Source organism: Martes martes (assembly GCF_963455335.1).
Source record: "Martes martes genome assembly, chromosome: 16".
Taxonomy (NCBI): Eukaryota; Metazoa; Chordata; class Mammalia; order Carnivora; family Mustelidae; genus Martes; species Martes martes.
This window is the reverse complement of record NC_137904.1, coordinates 49,418,899-49,438,389: the sequence shown is the minus strand read 5'-3', so window position 1 is coordinate 49,438,389 and position 19,491 is coordinate 49,418,899. Positions and strand designations below refer to the sequence as shown.

The 19,491-nt window shown below is 47.6% G+C and overlaps 1 protein-coding gene across 3 annotated transcripts; it reads right to left on the bottom strand.

The window, feature by feature from the left end:
• Positions 1-5,460: 5,460 nt before the first annotated feature.
• METTL2A (methyltransferase 2A, tRNA N3-cytidine) lies at positions 5,461-18,236 on the bottom strand. 3 transcript variants are annotated; one of them, XM_080826588.1, is made up of 9 exons: positions 18,115-18,236; positions 17,815-17,906; positions 15,763-16,121; positions 13,612-13,661; positions 13,263-13,323; positions 10,636-10,775; positions 8,625-8,731; positions 7,186-7,251; positions 5,461-6,393 (listed from the first exon to the last, which is right to left on the bottom strand). In XM_080826588.1, exons 1-9 carry the CDS (start codon positions 18,222-18,224, stop codon positions 6,191-6,193), a joined length of 1,188 nt encoding a protein of 395 aa, XP_080682714.1. In that variant the 5' UTR covers positions 18,225-18,236; the 3' UTR covers positions 5,461-6,190. The 3 variants fall into 3 exon arrangements, 2 of the variants coding, with proteins under 2 accessions (XP_080682714.1, XP_080682715.1); XR_013968177.1 differs by having other exon boundaries at positions 5,463-6,393; positions 8,625-8,798; XM_080826589.1 differs by lacking the exon at positions 17,815-17,906.
• Between the last annotated feature and the right edge of the window lie 1,255 nt (positions 18,237-19,491).

The following is a 19,491-nucleotide window of genomic DNA, read 5'->3' as shown; positions in this document are numbered from 1 at the left end:
ATTTTAAAAAATACCACCCTGGGAGGCTCAGGGATTTAAGCAGCCAACTTAAATTCAAGAATGTAAGTTATTTTATTTTTATTATGATTTTGTGGGCGAGGGGCAGAAGGAGAAGGAGAGCGAGAATCTTAAGCAGGCTCCACACCCAGCGTGTGAGCCCAATGGGGGGCTTGATCTCACAACCCTGAGATCACGCCCTGAGCCAGAATCAAGAGTTGGACTTTTAACCGACTGGCACCCAGGTGCCCCAGGATATTTTAAGTTTTAATGACGAAATCCAAACTCAGAGGAAGAAGGGTGGGGCATGAAGGACTGAATGCAATTTGGAGGCTCACCTTGGGGTGAAGCTGCAGAGTTCGAGCCTTCATCGAGGCTACTGGCTTCTGTGTCTCAGGTCCCCCCTGCTGGGGCCCGGGATCTGACTGTGGCTGTTTGCTCGGTGACTTGATCATACACTGGGTTGCACTGACTACAGGTGAGACAGTGTCCAATCCCGGACCTAGAAATTTATGGAAATGACATGAGCTGGCCACGGCACATCGCTGCAGTGTTTTTACCCGTGAAACTTACTGCCAGGGCTTCTTCTACTGCCTCCCCGAGGTCCCCACATCAACCTGCATGCCAGCTTCAGAAGCGTAGGAAAGAGCCGGCGACGCATCAGTGCAGCCGGGCTCTGAAAATAGCAGCCGAAGCCACAAACCAGAGAACAGACCTTTGTGAACAGAGTGAAAGAAGCAGTTTGCCCTGGGCTCATCTTTTAAGCCACAGATAAAACTCCCCACTATTACTAAAATAACATAGTAAAGGTAGGAATCAGCTGGAGAAACGTAGAATGTCTTAATACATTAGCTTTTCCTTTCCTGATTAAGTTTCCAAGGCCCTAATATGCCTGCGGGAGCCCAAGAGAGTGAACTGACCAGAAGGCAGGTCATGGAATCCACGCAAAGCAGAGGTGTGGGGGCACCTGGGTGGCTCAGTGGGTTAAAGCCTCTGCCTTCGGCTCAGGTCATGATCCCAGGGTCCTGGGATCGAGCCCCACATGGGGCTCTCTGCTCAGCAGGGAGCCTGTTTCCTCCTCTCTCTCTCTCTGCCTGTCTCTCTGCCTACTTGTGATCTCTGTCTGTCCAATAAATAACTAAAAAAAAAAAAAAAAAAAAAAAAAAAAAAGCAGAGGTGTGGCCACGTCCACCGAGGCCGGGCTCAGGATGAAGCCTGCGGATGAGCAGACGAGGCCCCAGCGGTGAATGGGTTCGCAGAGCAAGAGCTGGCACTCTCCAGGCGCCTGACCCTGGGTGCCACCTTCACCAACGTGGCTTTACTCCCGTGGTTCCAGGGCACCAGTCTCAAATTAAACTGTTATTCATTTTTCCAAACACCATCAAATTTATCTCCTCAGCCGAATTACGACTACGTAGGCAGAGCAGCGGGTTTCAGAAACTTCTCCATTCGACCCGAATCTAAACCACAGAACTTCCTGAGCAGCTTCACACGTGGAGCTGCCTTCCCAGCCAGCGCAGCATTTTTCTTGCACCAAGAATATCAAGAGATCAGACCTGAAAAAACAAAGTACCAACTGGGGGTTGCCAGACGGGGAGGACGGAAGAAGTGAAGAAGGGGGATGGAAGGTACAGGCTTCCAGGCGTGGAATGAGTCAGGCACGCGGATGAAAGGCACAGCCTCGGGAACAGAGTCAATGCGACTAGAGGAGTGTTGTGTGCTCACATCGGGAGCTCCGCACAGCATAATGGCAGAGCTGTTGAATCACTATGTTATACATGTGAAACTGATGTAACGTTGCTTGTTGACTATATTTAAGAAAAAAAAATAAATACCAAGTGATACTTTTGAGAGTCAGACCTATTGTCTGGACGGTCTATGTGTTTTTGAGTGGCACCAAAGTCATACTCTAATCTTTTTTTTTTTTTTAAGACCTTATTTATTTATTTGACAGAGAGAGGAGACACAGTGAGAGAGGGAACACAAGCAGGGGGAGCAGGAGAGGGAGAAGCAGGCTTCCCGCTGAGCAGGGAGCCCGATGTGGGCCTTGATCCTGGGATCAGGACCTGAGCCGAAGGCAGCCGCTTAACGACTGAGCCACCCAGGTGCCCCGCCATACTCTCATCTTCCCCTGACCATATTTAATTTTCCTCTGACCATTACTAGCGATTCCGAGGCTAAAAAATTATGCCGAGTCCCTCACAGAGTTTAAGGTAGCTTGACAGATTAAAAAGTCAGAGAGGAAGGGAAGAGAGCTTAGCAGATGACAGAGAAGAAAAGAGAGCAGCAGGCAGGAAGAGGCTCATTTTTTTTTATACTTTAAGCCCAAAGCCCAAGCCCGGTGGCCCGGAGATGGAGTCAAACCTCTTCCTGTTACTTTGAAGTGCCTCAGAGATGCCAAAGGAAGGTTTTAGTGGATCATTTAATATATCTGTTCTTCCTCCCAAAAGATAAATGAAATACCATCCCGGTGACTCCGTCTTCCGTAGTTTTGAGTACATTCCGTGTGTTGGAAGAGATGGGACGCTCCCTCCCTCCCACCCTATAAAAGTCACGAATGGGGACGCCTGGGTGGCTCAGTTGGTTAAGCAGCTGCCTTCGGCTCAGGTCATGATCTCAGCGTCCTGGGATCGAGTCCCACATCGGGCTCCTTGCTCAGCGGGGAGCCTGCTTCTCCCTCTGCCTCTGCCTGCCACTCTGTCTGCCTGTGCTCGCTCACTCTCTCTCTCTAACAAATAAATAAATTAAAAAAAAAAAGTCACGAATGAAGCTAAACAAGGTGGGTGTTAGTGCAAGGGTGGAAGGGTGGTGTGCTTGGGGGCGGGGGTGTTGGACCTGGGGCAGGTGAGGAGAGTGTCTCCGAGAGGCAGGGAGCTGTGGCGATAGTGACTTGGAGTGGGGTGTCAGAGCCCGAGAGCCGATGCGGCCTCCATGTGTGAGTGGTGGCAAAGGGAGAACGTGACATATGAGGGCACTGGTCCAACATATTGAGGGTCCTGGGAGTTTGGGATTGTTGGATAAAGAAACTTCAAGTACAGAAAAGAATAACAACTAGAAGAAAGCTTGTGGTGTTGGATCTGCACCGAAGGCACTGATCTGAACGGATATATGTTTAAGTACAGAAATACAGACGCAAGTATGCGTGTGTGCACGTACATGCAAATATTCCCGAGCTCCGTCCACTGAGGGGCGTTGGGAACAGGAACACCCCAAAAGCCACGAGTACTCTTAGCTTGGTTTCTAAAGACCTTTCTGCACTAAAAGAAACCAGATCTCCTTGGGCGAAATGGCAGATTGAGACTGGGGCAGAGAAATGGGAAGATGAGCCTGGAACAATTTGTGCTTGAAGTGCTCAAAGAACAACGGGGAGTCATAAGGTCACAGAAGCTTTGAAGGGGCCCCCACTGGCCCAATCTGGGGTAACATGAGCACCAAAATAATGATAGTATATATAATGATCATTAAATAAAACAGAAATCTGAGTCCAAGAATAAAGAAAGCTTTCCTAGTAGCAACTTGGAATAAAACCTGGCATGCTTGAGGTTGCTGGGGGAGAGGGCATGGGGGAGGGGATGGCTCTTTTCATTTGCCTTCCTTTGGCTGCCTACACACACTTCAGTCCCTTCTGGATAGTCTGTGCACCCTTCTCATTCTCCTGCTGACGTGTCCTCTCCCCTGGCTTAGGCCAGAGGCATGGATGTGCAGCAGGTTTCTTCAGTCATCAACTAGGACATTCCTACCAGTAGGGAAAACCACTACCCACAGAATCAGTCCTGGTAGACTATTTGGCCATAAGGGTGTGGCTATCATCATGGTGACAGAAGCCAGGAGGAGTCTTCGAGACATCGAGACCTTCTACAACACCTCTGTTGAGGAGATGCCCCTCAATATTGCTGACGTCTGGGGCACCTGGGTGGCTCAGTGGGTTAAAGCCTCTGCCTTCGGCTCAGGTCATGATCCCAGGGTCCTGGGATCGAGCCCCGCATCGGGCTCTCCGCTGAGCGGGGAGCCTGCTTTCCCCCTCTCTCTCTGCCTGCTTGTGATCTCTGCCTGTCAAATAAATAAGTAAAATCTTTAAAAAAAAAAAATTGTTGACATCATCTGAGGGGCTGTCCTGCTCTGCTACCCAGGGTTCAGTCTGGGGGGCTGAAGAGGGACTGGAGCAGGGAGGAAAGGGAGCCAAGGGATGAACATCTTGTCATTTTTTTTTTTTTTCTTTGAATAAGTGTGATTTTTTGATGCAGGGAAAAAAAAAGAAAATAAGAAGAAAAAAAGAGAAAGCTTTCCTTCTAGAATGCCAACCAATAAATCTACAAAGCATGACGAGATTAGGAGACACTCACAGGCTACCATTATAGTAGTAATTCAGCCAAGAAACTGCAACACAGATGCCAAACTAGGGGGCAAAGTTTGATGAGGAATGGGTTATCTACCCGATTTCAAAGCACACAAGAAGCTTCTAAGTAACTTTTCAGAGGAGAAACCCAGTAGATACCACCTCCATTAAGTGAACAAGGTTAACACCACCAGCAGGTTAATTCAAAATTATGTTACCCTGATAGGATGTAGTGGGAGGAGCACAGCACCACCGATATTCCTGCCAGAAATGCGTAACTGGAACCCAAACCATGAGAAAAGCATCAACAAACCCAAACTGAGGGACAGTCTGCAAAACAGCCTGTAATCTTCAAATGTCAAGGTCATTGAAACAAATGTGGATTATTCCAGACTATAGGAGACGGAGACAGGACTACTAAGTGCAACATTTTTCTGGTGATAGAAGGTATTATTGGGCTCATTGGGAAAATCTGTGGATGGTAGTGTCTTCAGGTTTATTTTTACTTTTTTTTTTTAAAGATTTTATTTATTTATTTGACAGACAGAGATCACAAGTAGGCAGAGAGGCAGGCAGAGAGAGAGGAGGAAGCAGGCTCCCCGCTGAGCAGAGAGCCCGATACGGGGCTCAATCCCAGGACCCCGAGATCATGACCTGAGCCGAAGGCAGAGGCTTCAACCCACTGAGCCACCCAGGCACCCCTATTTTTACTTCTGATGGATTTATTTGCTGATATAGAACATCTCCAGTTATGGGAATTATGCATTAAAATATGCAGGAGTGTTGGGACATCACCTTGCAACCTACTTAATCTTAAAAGATTCAGAAGAAAATGGCCTATTGTAATATTCTTGGTAATTGGTTACTTTTAAATTCGAAATTATCAGGGGTGTCTAGGTGGCTCAGTGAAGCATCCAACTCTTGATTTTGGTTCAGGTCATGACCTCATGGTTGTGAGATCGAGCCCCACCTCAGGCTCTGAGCTCAGTGGGGAGCTGGCTTGAGATTCTCTTTCTGCCCCCTCCCCAGCTCCCACACCCCCGCTTTCTCTCTCAATCCTTAAAGTTCTCTCAAAGCCTTTTGTGTCAAACATTTAAGGGCACAATAAAAAAAAAAAAGACAATTGGCTAAAAGTCAAGATTCTTTTAATTTTTTTATAAAGAGGTTATAAGGGAAACAGTGCTTAAAATTCCACAGAACTAAGGTTAAGTGGAGACCATGACCAAATACATACACAACAAGGACTCGTTTTGACGCTCTTTAAAGCAGTGTTTTTAAGTCAGGTAAATATCCAAAGAAAGATGGTTCTTGATGTGCTTCTCGTTGAATGAAACTTTTATTGACCTTTGTATGTATCAACTGCCTAGCCTACGTATTTGAACTCTGAAATAATTTAATGGGACTCACAGTCAAGTGACATGTTATTGATAATACATAATAATGTCTTGATTTATTATATTCATATATAATAAATTCTTGATGCCTTTAAGTTCATCATTTCCATGACCATTTTAGTTATGATAAATTACAAAATGGCAAGGAAGATTCTGAGGGAGCCTCTGGGTGGCTCAGTAGGTCAAACATCCGACTCTTGATCTCAACTGAGGTCTTAATCTTAGGGTCGTGAGTTCAAGCCCGGTGATGGGCTCCATGCCAAGCACGGAGCCTACTTAAAAAAATAGAACAAGAAAAAAATCCCACAAAACCTTAAGGAAAGTATATAGAAAAGGGCTTCACAAATAAGGGCAATTATTAGGATCTTGATTAAAAAAAAAAGATTTGTTTGAGGTTCAGGGTTCAAGTCTGAATCCTTGAACTTTGTAAGATCAATGAGACACCGTTTGTGAATGTTCTTTCTTAAAAAACCGCCGATGAACTCAGTATCCTGTCAGGAATGGGTGGCTCTGGGCCAGCACCAGACAGAAGAGGCTTGCGGTATTTGCACTGAATCCAAACCCGGTACATTGTCAGCTGCTTCCCTCGGTTCACTTGCAACCGGCGATCCACCAGGTTCTGAACCTTTTCCAGTCCAGCGGCAGTGAAAAGCGTGTCCAGTTCCTCTGGTTTGGAAAGAGATGTTTATGTATTTCCCGCTGAAGAAAAAACATTGTCTACCACTTCCTATGTTTAATGGGGCTCCGTGAGACCATTTTTATTTATATTTTTCAAGTGGCTTGAGCTGGGCTGTTTATTTGTAAGCGCAGTAGCAGCTTGGAAACAGCAATCTCGCATTTAAATGCGGGAACCCGAACCATCTGGGAAGGGCAGCTTGATATCCAGAGGGAGAGCTGAAGAGTCAGCTCAGGGGAGGAATGTTCCAGAAGGGCTTTATGGACACCTTAATATGACATGCAAAAATCTACACAAATGTAATAACAAAGCCACTTTTTTAGGGGAGAGGTTCCGCCACTTTCACCGAGGCTCAAAAAAGCAACACAATAAAGGGTCCCGGAATGGCAGTGGGCACGGGAGGCAGGGCCGGCCGCCGAGGAGAGCCATTCTGGGCTACAGCTGGAGCCGGGGAGCACAGGCCTGGCTCCGGGCACCTATAGGATGACCCAGTCTGCAGGGTGACACCAGTTGTACTGAAGTCTTGCAAAATGGGACAGCTCTCCTGTTTGGGACAGAGTGACAGGGAGGAAGAGGAGACAGCAGAAGAGCCCTGTGGAGGGCGGAAGGCTCCTGGAAGCAGTGAGCGGGACCCGGGCAGCTGAGTGTAGGGGGATGAAGGGCAAGAAAAGGCTGCCAAAGGCAGGAGGGGCCCCCCAGTCTCCCCTCTGAAGGTGAACGGAGCAATGTCCAAGCTGGTATCTGGGGGACACTGGCACACGTAAAGAGGAGCGTTTTTGTACCTTGTGTGAAGAAGTAAACTCTGGTGCCGTCCCCTCTCACATAGAAACTTTCGGACAGACACTGACCTGCGAAGCGAGGTGATAAAAATCAGAGAAACTTTCCAGCGCTTCTTTGAATCTCACTGCCAATCCCATGTGCAGCACTGACACCGATTTCTTGGGCAGAGAACAGAAGGCTTTCCTCGTGACGCTGGGCACCTGCGGGCTCGTGCTGTGGACAAGGGCAGCCCTGGGGGCACTCAAACCCCAGTGCTCCGTCCCGCGGGCCTCAGCCTTCTCGTCTACAGCTGGTTCATGCTGCAAATGTTTTGCCCCCCCCCCCCCCCGCATTCAATAAATACCACAGACTCTTCGTAAAACAAAATAAAAATCAGTCGATCAGTCAAAGCCACAGACTGTAGCTAGACTGACGGGGAGGAAACCTGAGCCACCACGACCGTTCCCCACGTCTCTCCACGCGCCCACACACACGCACGGGTACGGCCCGCGTGCCCTCCCCTCGGCCAGCACGGCCTCTGACCTAACGTCAGCTTACCAGCCTGCTAGATAATCCTACACCTCTGGAACGTCACTATAATCTCACTTGCTTGGCTTATTCCTCCCGAGCCATTCTTGTACACATGAGCCAGTTGGAGATAGTCACCCCGCACGCTGCTTTTCACGTCTGGGAAGGCAGGATGGAGGACCACCCCCACCCCCAGGACCACTGGTGTGGGGTCCACCTCACTCAGCAGGTGTGATGCCCCCCTTCCGCAGAGGCATTCACTTTGTTTCGAAGACTTTGCCTAAACCCACATTACGTGCTAGTTCTTGAGTAATTCCCGAAAGGACTGTTAGACTGAGCAGGTAACACCAGTGTGCTTAAAAAAACAAAACCCAAACACCATTTAACAACTTGTTATTTCTACCAGTAATGGAGAAGTGTATCTCCTTCTTTGAAATGGCCAGCAGTAGGTTTAAGAAGTGGTTATCTCACTCTTAAGTTTTGTTACCTTTGTTTCTGGCCACTTGGATCTGCCCTTCGGTGAATCAACTCTAAAATTTTCCTTCCTGTTGTTTTGGGTGGGAGGCCGATCTTCTCCTTATCAATATGCCAAGAGGCCCTTGAAGAGCAGAGGTAATAACTAAGACTTCATCTGTTCTAGACACCAAAATGTTTTGTCTTTCAATTTATGAATGGCATCTTTGGCCATGCCACGTTTAAAATTACTTATGTAATCAAATCTTTTCCCCAAGGTAGCTATTCTGAAAGTAGCTGTCTTGGTTAAGGGATCCCCCCAATACCTAGAAGGCTCCAGTCTTCAAAAACAGACCACTCTCATTGTGTATTAGGTGGCTTTATAAACAGAGCTCTAATTCTAGAGTTTCTATGCGATTTCACTGACTTACAGGTCTAGTCTGATGGCAAAACTGTTGCTTTGGTTATGGCAGTAAAATACCTTTTTTAAACCGAAGCTGCGCCATGTCGTAGCGGCCATAGTCTCGCAGAAGCATCATCCCTCCGGGCTTCAGCAGCCTGCTCAGCCGGCCGATAGCCTTCTGCATCCTGCAGGCCAACAGAGAATGAAGACCAGGTCTCCTCAAGGACAGCATTCCTCTTCCTTGCAGCATGCCTGGAAGAGCCAGCGGACTTCCTAACCCCGACACACACAAACCCCGACATTTCCGCTCCCCACTTCGGTGACAATGGCAGCACGCACCCCGCTTCTCAGGTGCCTTCTGCTGTCCGCTCACGGACATGGCTTTGACCCACTCCCTTCGATATGCAGAGGCCTAAGGATAACCTGCTTCTGCTGGAGGGCTCCAACTTCCTTACTCTGTGTCTGGTTCACTTCCTATTCCTCCTGGGACGGCCTCATGGGGAAGCCAACCCTGCCCTGTGCTCCCGGGGCTCTCAGGGCACAGCCCTAAGAACCCACGGTGAGGACTGCTGGTGAGCTGACTCATCCGTCCGCCCCCAGGGCCTGAGCGCTCCGGAGGCACAGACTGCACCTTTCCATTTGTTAAATGAAGACAAAACCTCAAGCGCTCACAGTTTACACGGTGAGTCAGTAGGCGAACGGGTGCCACAGGCAGAGCACTCTACCTTCTGACTGCACCATCCACACGCAGGCCCAGTGCCGGTTTCGGCTGTACCAACCTCCAAGTATCAATGCTACAAAGCCCACTTAAATATTGAATCAAGAGTTTTAACTTTAATGTTGTGTTTTAGTCCATGTCAGCTTTTAAGTCTGTAGCATTTAAACTTCTACCGATATTTTAGCTATCGAACTCTACCCCCAATGTGGGACTTGAACTCACGACCCTGAGATCAAGAGCTGCATGGTCTACCAACTGCGACAGCCAGGCGCCCCGAGACCTCTGCAGTTACGAACATTTAGAACCACACCTGGCCTTTTGGGCTGTCCTGCACCTGCCTATATGTACGCTCACAATATCCCTGTTAGGTCAGATGACTCAGTGCTCGCCTCAAGGAAATGTGGGACAGAGACAATCCCTCATTCCTCTGGGTCTCCGGCTGACGCTGCTTCCTGAGGACAGTATCTCATCAGGACAGCTGGCTCCCCCACGTCCAGGAAGCTCTAACAGTATCCTGCAGGGTTCAGGAACTGACTTTCGTTTCACCTGAACTTGATCTTACGGAATTCCCCTATACTGCGGTTTTCCAAAGAGCTTAAACATAAAGGAACCCCCGAGTAAGGCTTCACTCTAAGTTCTATGTTAATAAGCCTGCTTTACCGAAAGCATCTGAAAAGCCCAACAAGGGGAAGCTGGCTGATTCAGTCCGTAGTGTGTGTGGCTCTTGATCGTAGGGTTGTGGGTTTGAGTCCCACGCTGGGTGTAGAGATTACTTAAAAATAACATGTTATAGGTTTATTTACTTATTTTTTTGAAGATTTTAGTTATTTATTTGAGAGAGAGAGAGAGTGAGCGAGACATCACAGGAGCGGGAGGCAGAGGGAGCAGCAGACTCCCCACTGAGCAGGGAGCCCACTGCGGGACTTGATCCCAGGACCCCGAGATCATGACCCGAGCCTAGGGCAGACACTTAGCCACCCGAGCCACCCAGGTGCCCTTTAAAAATAACATCCTAAAGAAAAATAAAAAGGCCAACGAGGGGATGGTATCTAACAGCTGCGGCACACAGCGTTCTGAAACAGCATGCTGACGCTATCAGCAGGTGTCCCCACACCCCCACTGGCGACTGCTCTCCCATCCCCGGATGTTCAACCTCAGCACTGAAAAGAAGAACCAACCGCTGCAGCCAGCAGGCAGAGGTTCACAGGCAAACAGGTTCAGGAAAAGGGGTGAAGCACTTGCATCGCTCTGACAGAGTCGCTTTTCCAGGCCCATCGGATCATCCTGCTTACAGGGTCCAACTCTGGTATCAAGGTCCCTGACCCAAGCTTCGTTTTTGTTATACTACTGGTTAAGGGACCCAAAACTTACTTGTCTGGAACGACCGCTGAGAGAACAAATATGAGGATGATGACATCGAGGCTATCCCCGGGCACTGGGTAAGTCGCGTCTTCATCACACAGATCGTGAACAAAGGCAAAGCACCGACAAGGATCGTATGCTGAATTTGTCTGCACAGTTGGAAGACCACAGGTTAGAAAATGTTCACACACACACACACACGAAAATGTTCCCCCAGCCCAGAGGAAAGCTTATCTTGCTTTAAGTGTAACTGCGGCTACTGCCTGCTGAGGGTTATTGCCCTAATCATGAAGGCGCGCATCCTGACTCAAAGGCTAAGAATGCCCAACAATTCCAGGGAGAAGCCCGTGGAATCCAAGTGGCATTTTCATTTTATTTATTTATTTTTAAAGATTTTATTTATTTATTTGACAGACAGAAATCACAAGTAGGCAGAGAGGCAGGTGGTGGGGGGGAAGTAGGCTTCCTGCTGAGCAGAGAGCCCACTGCGGGGCTTGATCCCAGGACACTGGGATCATGACCTGAGCTGAAGACAGAGGCTTTAACCCACTGGGCCACCCAGGCGCCCCATTCATTTTATTTATTTTTTTAAGCTTTTTTTAAAAAAAAGATTTTATTTGAGGGAGAGAGCAGAGCGAGTGAGAGAGCATGGGGTGAGGCAGAGGGAGAAGCAGACTCTGAACTGGTACTTTTTTTTTTTTAAGATTTTACTCATTTATTTGGGAGAGTGCACGTGAGAGGGAGAGAGCATGAGCCGGGGAGAGGGGTAGAGGGAGAAGAACCAGACTCCCCGCTGAGCAGGGAACCTGATGTGGGGGCTCAGTCCCAGGACCCTGGGATCATGACCTGAGCTGAAGGCAGATGCTTAACCCACTGAGCCACCCAGGTGCCGCCCCCCCCAAAACTGGTACTTTTAAAATGGAATGTTTTAGGGGCACCTGGCTGGTTCAATTGATAGAACATGTGACTCTTGATCTTAGGGTTGTGAGTTCAAGTCCCATGTTGAGGGTAGAGCTTACTCAATTAAAAAAAAATAAATGAATGAATGAATGAATGGGGGGAGGTGCCTGGGTTGCTCGGTTAGTTAAGCATCTGACTCTTGATTTCAACTCAGGTCATGATCTCAGGGTTGTGAGATGGAGCCCTGTGTTGGGGTCCGTGCTGGGTGTGGAGCCTGCTGAGGATTCTTTCTCTTCTGCCTCCCCCACACCCACTCTCACACACTTGCAGTCTCTTAAAAAAAAAAAAAGTTCTTGATTATTCTGCTTTTATTTTATTTTTTTAAAAAGATTTTATTTATTTGACAGGGAGAGACATAGTGAGACAGTGGACACAAGCAGGGGGAGTGGGAGAGGGAGAAGCAGGCTCCTGCTGAGCAGGGAGCCTGATGTAGGGCTTGATCCCAGAACCCTGGGATCATGACCTGAACCGAAGGCAGATGCTTAACGACTGAGCCACCCAGGCGCCCCTATTCTACTTTTATTCTTTATTCTTACTCTGATGCACAAAAATTAGATTTGAGGACTGCAAAGTGCTCAAGGAGGTAAATGGCCACAAGGAAAAAGAAAAATCTCATCAGGAGAGAGAGAAAATACACTGACACTGAAACATTTAAAAGCATGATTTAAAACAACTTCCAACCCAACTATAGCATATTACACAGATCACAGAATTCTCTAGGAAAACCTATTACATGTGGAAAATTTAACTTTATATTTTGTCCTAAAATTAACAAAAGACAAAAATAAATAAAATTAACTAAAGAGAAGTCTCAATATTCAACTGGTCTAGATCCATAAAAGTAACTTATTCCAGAAAGACACGGAGTTACCAACTCTGGAGCTCGTGTGCTAGGAGCAGTAGACATGATTGTAACAGACTTATTTTAGGGTAATTTCTCTTTCCGTATCTCTCTTCTCCAAAAATGTGACTTCGCTTCTCACTGGCCACAGCTAATTCAAACAGGGCAAGTAGATTACCAGCTTGGCCAGGTCAACCAGACTCTTTCTGGGGACTTTGGAATCAGGACGAGCTGTTCTGGTGAGGTTCTGAGAATGCCTGAATGAGGTGGATGTGTAAGGGGCAGGTATGTCGGGATCATGTGAAAAACCTATTACGGAAAGCTGGTCTGTAAAGAGGAAAACAAAGGACAAATGGGCCGTGGACTATGTGAGATGCGAAACCATGAGCTTGAGGGAGTTACTGTGACAGGGAGAGGAGGGAGTGGTAACATGTCACCAGCTAGTCAACCTGCCTTGGTATCTGCCACCTCTTCAGGGCTTAGTGACAGCCCTGGCTACATTTTATGCCCTTGGGTTCTATGACCTTCTCTTTCATTGATTGAGTTGGTCTAGGTGTTTCTGTGACTTGTAACTCAAAGAACCCTGACTAGAAACAATCTTCTCATTTTAATACTTAAAACCTACGTTTACAGAGGTCAGGACACCTGCCTGAGGCTCCACAGCGGCCAGTGACACCTTCCAGGTTCACGCTTGGTTCTTTCCTCTACTCCCAGCTGTAAGTCTTTTACTTTCAAACCACATAAGAATAATAAAAATTTGCTAGAGACCTTGATTTTTAAGAAACCCTTTCCTCTTTAATCAGAGACAGTTACAGACAGAAACTATTGCACTTACCCGGACCAGTTCTATGGCTGTGGAAGAAAAATCACAACAGTAAACAAAGAGTCCCGGATCACTGAAATGGGCAGAAAAAACAGAACAATTAAGACTAGAAACTGAATTATTTCTGTTTTCTCTCCTATGTAGCAAAGTTAAAATATCAAAGGCATCAGATACTAGCAGTCAAACAGGTTTGGAAGCTCACCGATTTTCCTGATGACAAAGATAACTTAGAAATTGACACCTCCTGTCACCCATGGTTCCCAGTAACCACTATTACCAGCCTGCTGCAGTAAGTTTTGAGAAACAACACACCCCTTTCTCCTCTTTGCTGTCCTATAGTTAAACTTTACAACACACTTACTTGTTGGTTTGTAAAATCGGAAAGACTGTGTTTCCCACACCACAACCAACCTGCAGACAGAAATGAACTTTTAGTTACAGGACTTTCCAAAGAATTAATTCCCTAGTGCTAGATAAATAATCAACAATAGATAATCTTGCTTAATTGTATTAGTAGGAAAGGTACAGTGACCACAGTTGAACAGCACCCATGACAATCCCTGACCTTGACCTCAGGAAGTTTAAAAGAGGTAGCCATAAAAGACAAAAGCATGGGCTCTTGATAGCAGAAGGGAGCTGATGTGGAAAAAAGGGCATGGATTGCTTTTACTTTTTGAGTTTTAGCAAATGGTCCTATAGATGAAATATTTTTTTTCTTATTAATACAGTATTTATTTGTCTTCTCTGTCAAACCCTGAGCCAACCACTTGCCCCAGGCTGCCTGGGAGGTATAGGAAAAGGAACATACAGGGCAGACGAGACACAGAAAAAAGACCTATGGGAGGTAGAGACAGCTCCTCCCCATGATGGAAGAGGAGAAAGGCCACCATCAGAAGAGCTGCTGCTTCAGAGACGGGGCATTCCTGGCATGACCAGAGATGAGGTTCCCAAACAGTCCCAATTCCAGCCCCGGAGCCAGTCCCCCTGACCGTGGCAGCCCCAGCCCCAATGAACTTGGCTACTGTGTCGACGTCCCTTGAAATGGCATTGGTTTGGAACCTGCAGCTAGTAGAGAGGTCAGGGGACGTGGGGCTGCCAAGCTGCTAGGGTCTCATCTGTCAGAGTCTCTGGGGCATTCAGCACCGCTGCAGTGATCGGCTCAACAGCCGAGAGGTACACCTGACCAAGGAGGGGGTGGAGACGAACTCTGCACAGGTGTACATTTTCCAGGAGAGCCGCTCTCAGCGCAGAGAAGACGGAGAGGGCAGATAAAATATTTTCTTACCGAATGGCACTATATCATTATCGGAAACATGTTTCTCAGACTTAGCAGAAAAATTCATGAAAAGGGGATCATGGATCACAGTGTCCTAATAACAGTGACCATTTGGGATTGGATGCCTGACCCTTGGTTTCAGCTCAGGTCATGATCTTGGGGTCATGGGATCGAGCCCTGCATCAGGCTCTCTGTTCAGTGCAGAGTCTACTAGAAATTATCTCCCTTTCCCTATCCCTCTGCTTCTCCCCTGCTTTCACGCATGACCTCTTTCTAAAATAAATGAATGAAATCTTTAAAAACAAAACCCAAAAACCCCCCAAACCCAGAAAAGACAGCACCCATTTACTAAGGCCTTACTATACGCCAGGCACTATTGTTAGCCATTTTACATCAACATCTTAATATATGTAATTCTCATAACTGCTGTGAGGCAGACAGAGGGAGAAGGCCCCTTCTGCTTGGGGAGGAGAAGGGATTAGGAACAAGGTCAGAGCTAGAGTACTCAACCCCAAGGCTAATCAGCCTCTGGTGGAGTGCAGAGTCACCACTTACAAATCTGCATTACAGTACCTACCCAGACACGTTTCCAGGTCTAGCCTGGCCTCAGCACCAACATGCACACTAAGAAGACAAGAATTCTCCTCTGCCTGAGAAGCAGGCACCATCCCAACCGACCCCCTCCCCTGCCCAGGACTCCTCCAGTGGCCGGTAGAGCAAGATACGACAATGTTCGGATGCAAGAGGAGGTTCCCAGGCAGCACCTCAGGTGATCTGCCTTTGTCTGCCACAACACCCAGCTATCTGGACTGAATCCCGGGCATGTCATTAGTTCCAAAGTGGAGGTGTTTCTAGGCCAACCTAAGGGTCAGTGCTAGTCCGCTTCTTCAGGAAGAATCACTTTTGGGGTCTGCCTCTCCAGGCTAAGCACGTGTACAAGAGAACAGCCTCATTAACCCCACTACCAGGACAACAGAAGGGGGTTACCTCAAGTATTCTTTTTTTTTTTTTTTTAAAGATTTATTTATTATTTGAGAGAGAGAGGGAGAGAGAGAGAGCGCGTGCGCGTGCGTGCGTGAGAGAGAGATCACAAGCAGGTGGCGGGGGGGTGTGTGAAGCAGGCTCCCCCCCCCGTTGAGCAACGAGCCTGATGCAGGGCTTGATCCCAGGACCCTGACATCATGACCTGAGCCCAAGGCAGAGGCTTAACCCACTGAGCCACCCAGGCGCCCCTACCTCAAGTATTCTGTAGGTGGCTGAGGACCCAGGGAACTCATCAGCACGGATTTCCAGGTGACTGAGTTCCCGAGTCACATCTTCTTCCAAAGGAGGCATCTGCGTTTTATGTCCAAGGCTATCTGAAGAACACGTGTGCTGTTCTTCTGTTTTTAAACCAGGTCCCTCCTCTTTGCTCCTACCTTCAGGTACTTCACTCCTCTTGTTCTCTGAGAGCCAATCATTCAAATCATTGTGGTTTGGGTTAGGTGCCAACTCTGGGAATTCAGTGAAAAGCCAATGTCTATCCTTGAAAAACCCGTTTTCGTGGATTTTGTAGAACTCGTTCCAGTATTTGTGGGCATTGACTTCATAATCAACTGTAAATGTTAAAGAAAGAATTTAAAAACCCATCTCTTGGTATTTTATGTCCCCTTAATGTCAAATGTCATTCTGCTTCACCGAGTGTCATTTTATATTAAAAGTATCCTCAAGTGGCGCCATAAACTCAGAGCTGGAAACCTTGTAGTCCTAACCACCGACCCTACCTGAATTCCCTCTGCGTCTTGTCCTTCTAGGGAGGAACTTCTATCAGGGAACTTTCTACCAATTCTTTACCTACATCACTGGGTGACTCTTAGCTATTAGAAAATTCTAACATTAAGGAAAAAAAATTCTGACAATTAATAAAAAAAAAAAAAAACTACCTCTGGTCAGAAAGCCCTTCTATTTCTTTTGGCCACACAGAACAATCCTTTTGTATTTAAGGGCAATTATTTGCCCCCTCTAAATCCTCTCTTTTACAGGCGAAGTGTTCCAGGTTCTTCAGTCATTCCCCATGTGAACGCAAGTGTTAATGACACATACAGCTCTTCTTTACATATACTCCTCTGTCTGTGGTTTTTATGGAATGTGGAGCTAAGAAATGAATTCGATACTACTAAAAGATCCTAAAAACGGGAACAAGGCTAACAGGAAAGGAGAAATGCTGAGAAGAGGGAAAAATATCTTCAGATGATTATAGAGTTTTGATGAGAGAGGAGAGGAGAGACTTAAGAAAGGTAGACTGTTTCCACTGTAGTTTCAGGTGATCAAGGCAGTGGCAAGTCCTAGACTTCAGTTTTCTTTTTGCAATACAGGGCCTTGACGAGAGTAGTAGAAACGAAAAAAAAAAAAAAAAAACAAACAGAAATAAACCTAAGAAATCGGATTTTAGTTTCTCCACTCCTACTACTATCTAACTGCTTACCTCTGGGTAAGGCACTTAATGTCCTGTGGTCCAAGTTTCTTTAACTGTAAAAAGAGGACATTGGACTACATGATTTTCAAAATCCCTTTCAACTCTAACTTACTTTGATCTATCTAGTTTCTGTCAAACTATGTAAGGTGAATATTTTATAACTGGAATCTTCTAATTGCTGTAGTGAACTGTGGGATACTACTCTCCCAATCTCCCAATTTCAAGTCCTACTTGCAATTGTCTTTTAGGACATAGGCTCAACCAGGCCTAGTTTTAGTATCTAGAGATATTTTGCAATGAAATCACCCGCCTCTCCAGAAGGGGTCTCTTTTTTCTTTGGCCACACTTACCTACACTCCTCTTCACCCAGTTTTCCTTGGCAGAAGCCCTAAAACCTCACAGCCATCATACCCGTCATTAGCTCCCTCCCCGAATAACATTGAGAATCTGATCGCTAGAATCTAGCTTCAATCACATTTCCTCAGCCAAAGTGTAATCATATAGACGAAGCAGAGCCTCTAAGTCGATCGTGTGACCACACGGTTGCGCTCCGATAGTCATATTAATATGGGTCTAGTCGACCAGCTAAAAATTAATCGGTAGAAAATCAAGATATAGTTACTCCCTCTCAAATAAAGCCAAAACCAAAAGTCCCTCTTCGCCCTAACAAGATTTCAGGGTGAAACTCTTGCGTCCTCACCCATCCCCTCCCCTCCCGTTCTACCCCCGAGTTCGGGATCAGTCTTGGCGGTCTAGGTTCCCCAGTCTCTCGGGGAGAGCGCGTCTAGCAGTACGCTGGCTGCTGCTACCACTGAGGGCCCACCTAAGCGCACCTTGCTTCTCCTGGCACACCCGCGGGGTACTGTTCTCCTGGACTTTCCTCTCCGCTGCGGCGGCCTGCTCTTCTGACCACTCTACATTGTCCCTGGGAAAAATCAAACGGGCAGCTTAGGGGCCTCACGTTCCAGCTGCGGGCAGGATAAGTCTCTGGCCATGCAGCGCCTCTCCCGTGGAAGGACAGCGCCTCGAGCAGGGCAGCGGGACTCGTGGTCCGCGATCAGGGGATTTTCAGAGCACACGGGGATGCGGGACAGAGGGCGAGCCGCAGATCGGACGAGGGGTAGGGCGGTTACCAGGCATTATGGTGGAAAACGCGCGCCGGATCGCTCAGGAATCTGCTCCCAAACTGTTGCCGCTTTTCGCCGATCGCAGCCCGAGGGCACTCAGGGTAGGAGTCCGCCATGACACCGGAGCCGGATATGCCTGCCCCTCAGACACGCGAAAACTTCCTGCGGGGCCACGCCCCCTCCGGAAGTCGCGGGATCTGGGCGGGAAAAGAGCAAGGAGGGGCGGGGCAGCTCTGAACTCCTGGGTCTAGGTTGGAGCTGGAGCTCCGCCCTGTGGGGGGCGGGGTCTGAGTTGGGAGGTGTTCTCCCGGGAAGGGGCGCTCGCCCACAGATTTCCTCTGAGCTGGCTTTCTCCCTTCCCGGCAAAGGGGCTGGAGGCGGTGCAGGCCCGTAAGGAAGTGGGAGACAGGGATCCCTGGGTGGCTCAGTCGGCTAAGCGTCTGTCTTTGGCTCAGGTCATGATCCCAGGGTCCTGGGATTGAGTCCCACATGAGGCTCCCTGCTCAGTGGGGAGCCTGCTTCTCCCTCTGCTCCCCCCGTGCTTGTGCTGGTGCGCCGTCTCTCATAAATAAAATCTAAAAAAAAAAAAGGGGGGGAAGCATTGCACTTGAGCCTCCTGTCTATGCTGGGGTCCTCTAACAGGTTTCCCAGTTTCTCTCAAGTTTTAGGACGGGAAATATCTTGAATCACTTTGACAATTAAGGGTGCCTAAGTTCCATAGGTCCATTTAGACCCGATGGCGGAAGAATTTAAGAAAAATAGCAAGCCGGTTGAGGAAACAGGACAGTTTTCCAGCTTCTGTAGTCAGCTTTTCATACTGTGAAAAGCTATGGAAAAGAATAAAAGAATGGAATGAATTCTGAGGACATGAGGTTAATTTATATAATTACATAATTTTTTTTTTTTTAAGATTTTATTTATTAATTTGTCAGAGAGAGAAAGGGAGAGAGAGCAAGCGAGCACAGGTAGAGGCAGAGGGAGAAGCAGGCTCCCCGCCAAGCAAGGAGCCCGATGTGGGACTCGATCCCAGGACGCTGGGATCATGACCCGAGCCGAAGGCAGCTGCTTAACCAACTGAGCCACCCAGGCGTCCCTATAATTACATAATTTTAAAACTATTTTCTAAAAGGCCATTTAAGAGAAAGTGAGAGAGAAAGAGGGAGGAGCAGAGGGAGAGAGAGAAGCTGGCTCCCTGCCAAGCAGGGAGCCCAATGAGGGGCTGGATCCCATAACTCTGAGATCATGATGCTTAACGGACTGAACCACACAGGGGCCCCTATAATTATATAATTTATAACCACCTACTTTTTGGAATTATCCATACCCAAGCTTGTTCACACAATCAGGACTGTAACATAATACAGTTTGTCATACTAATAATTT

Bases quoted from the DNA above. Each gene is read 5' to 3' on its own strand.
- METTL2A (XM_080826588.1), bottom strand. From the start codon at position 18,224: ATGGCGGACTCCTACCCTGAGTGCCCTCGGGCTGCGATCGGCGAAAAG. The intron at 13,324-13,611 runs GTAAGTGTGTTG...TGCCCATTTCAG, and splicing joins CCGATTTTACAAACCAACAA to TGATCCGGGACTCTTTGTTT. The intron at 7,252-8,624 runs GTATTTTACTGC...CTCGCTTCGCAG, and splicing joins GCAGCTTCGGTTTAAAAAAG to GTCAGTGTCTGTCCGAAAGT.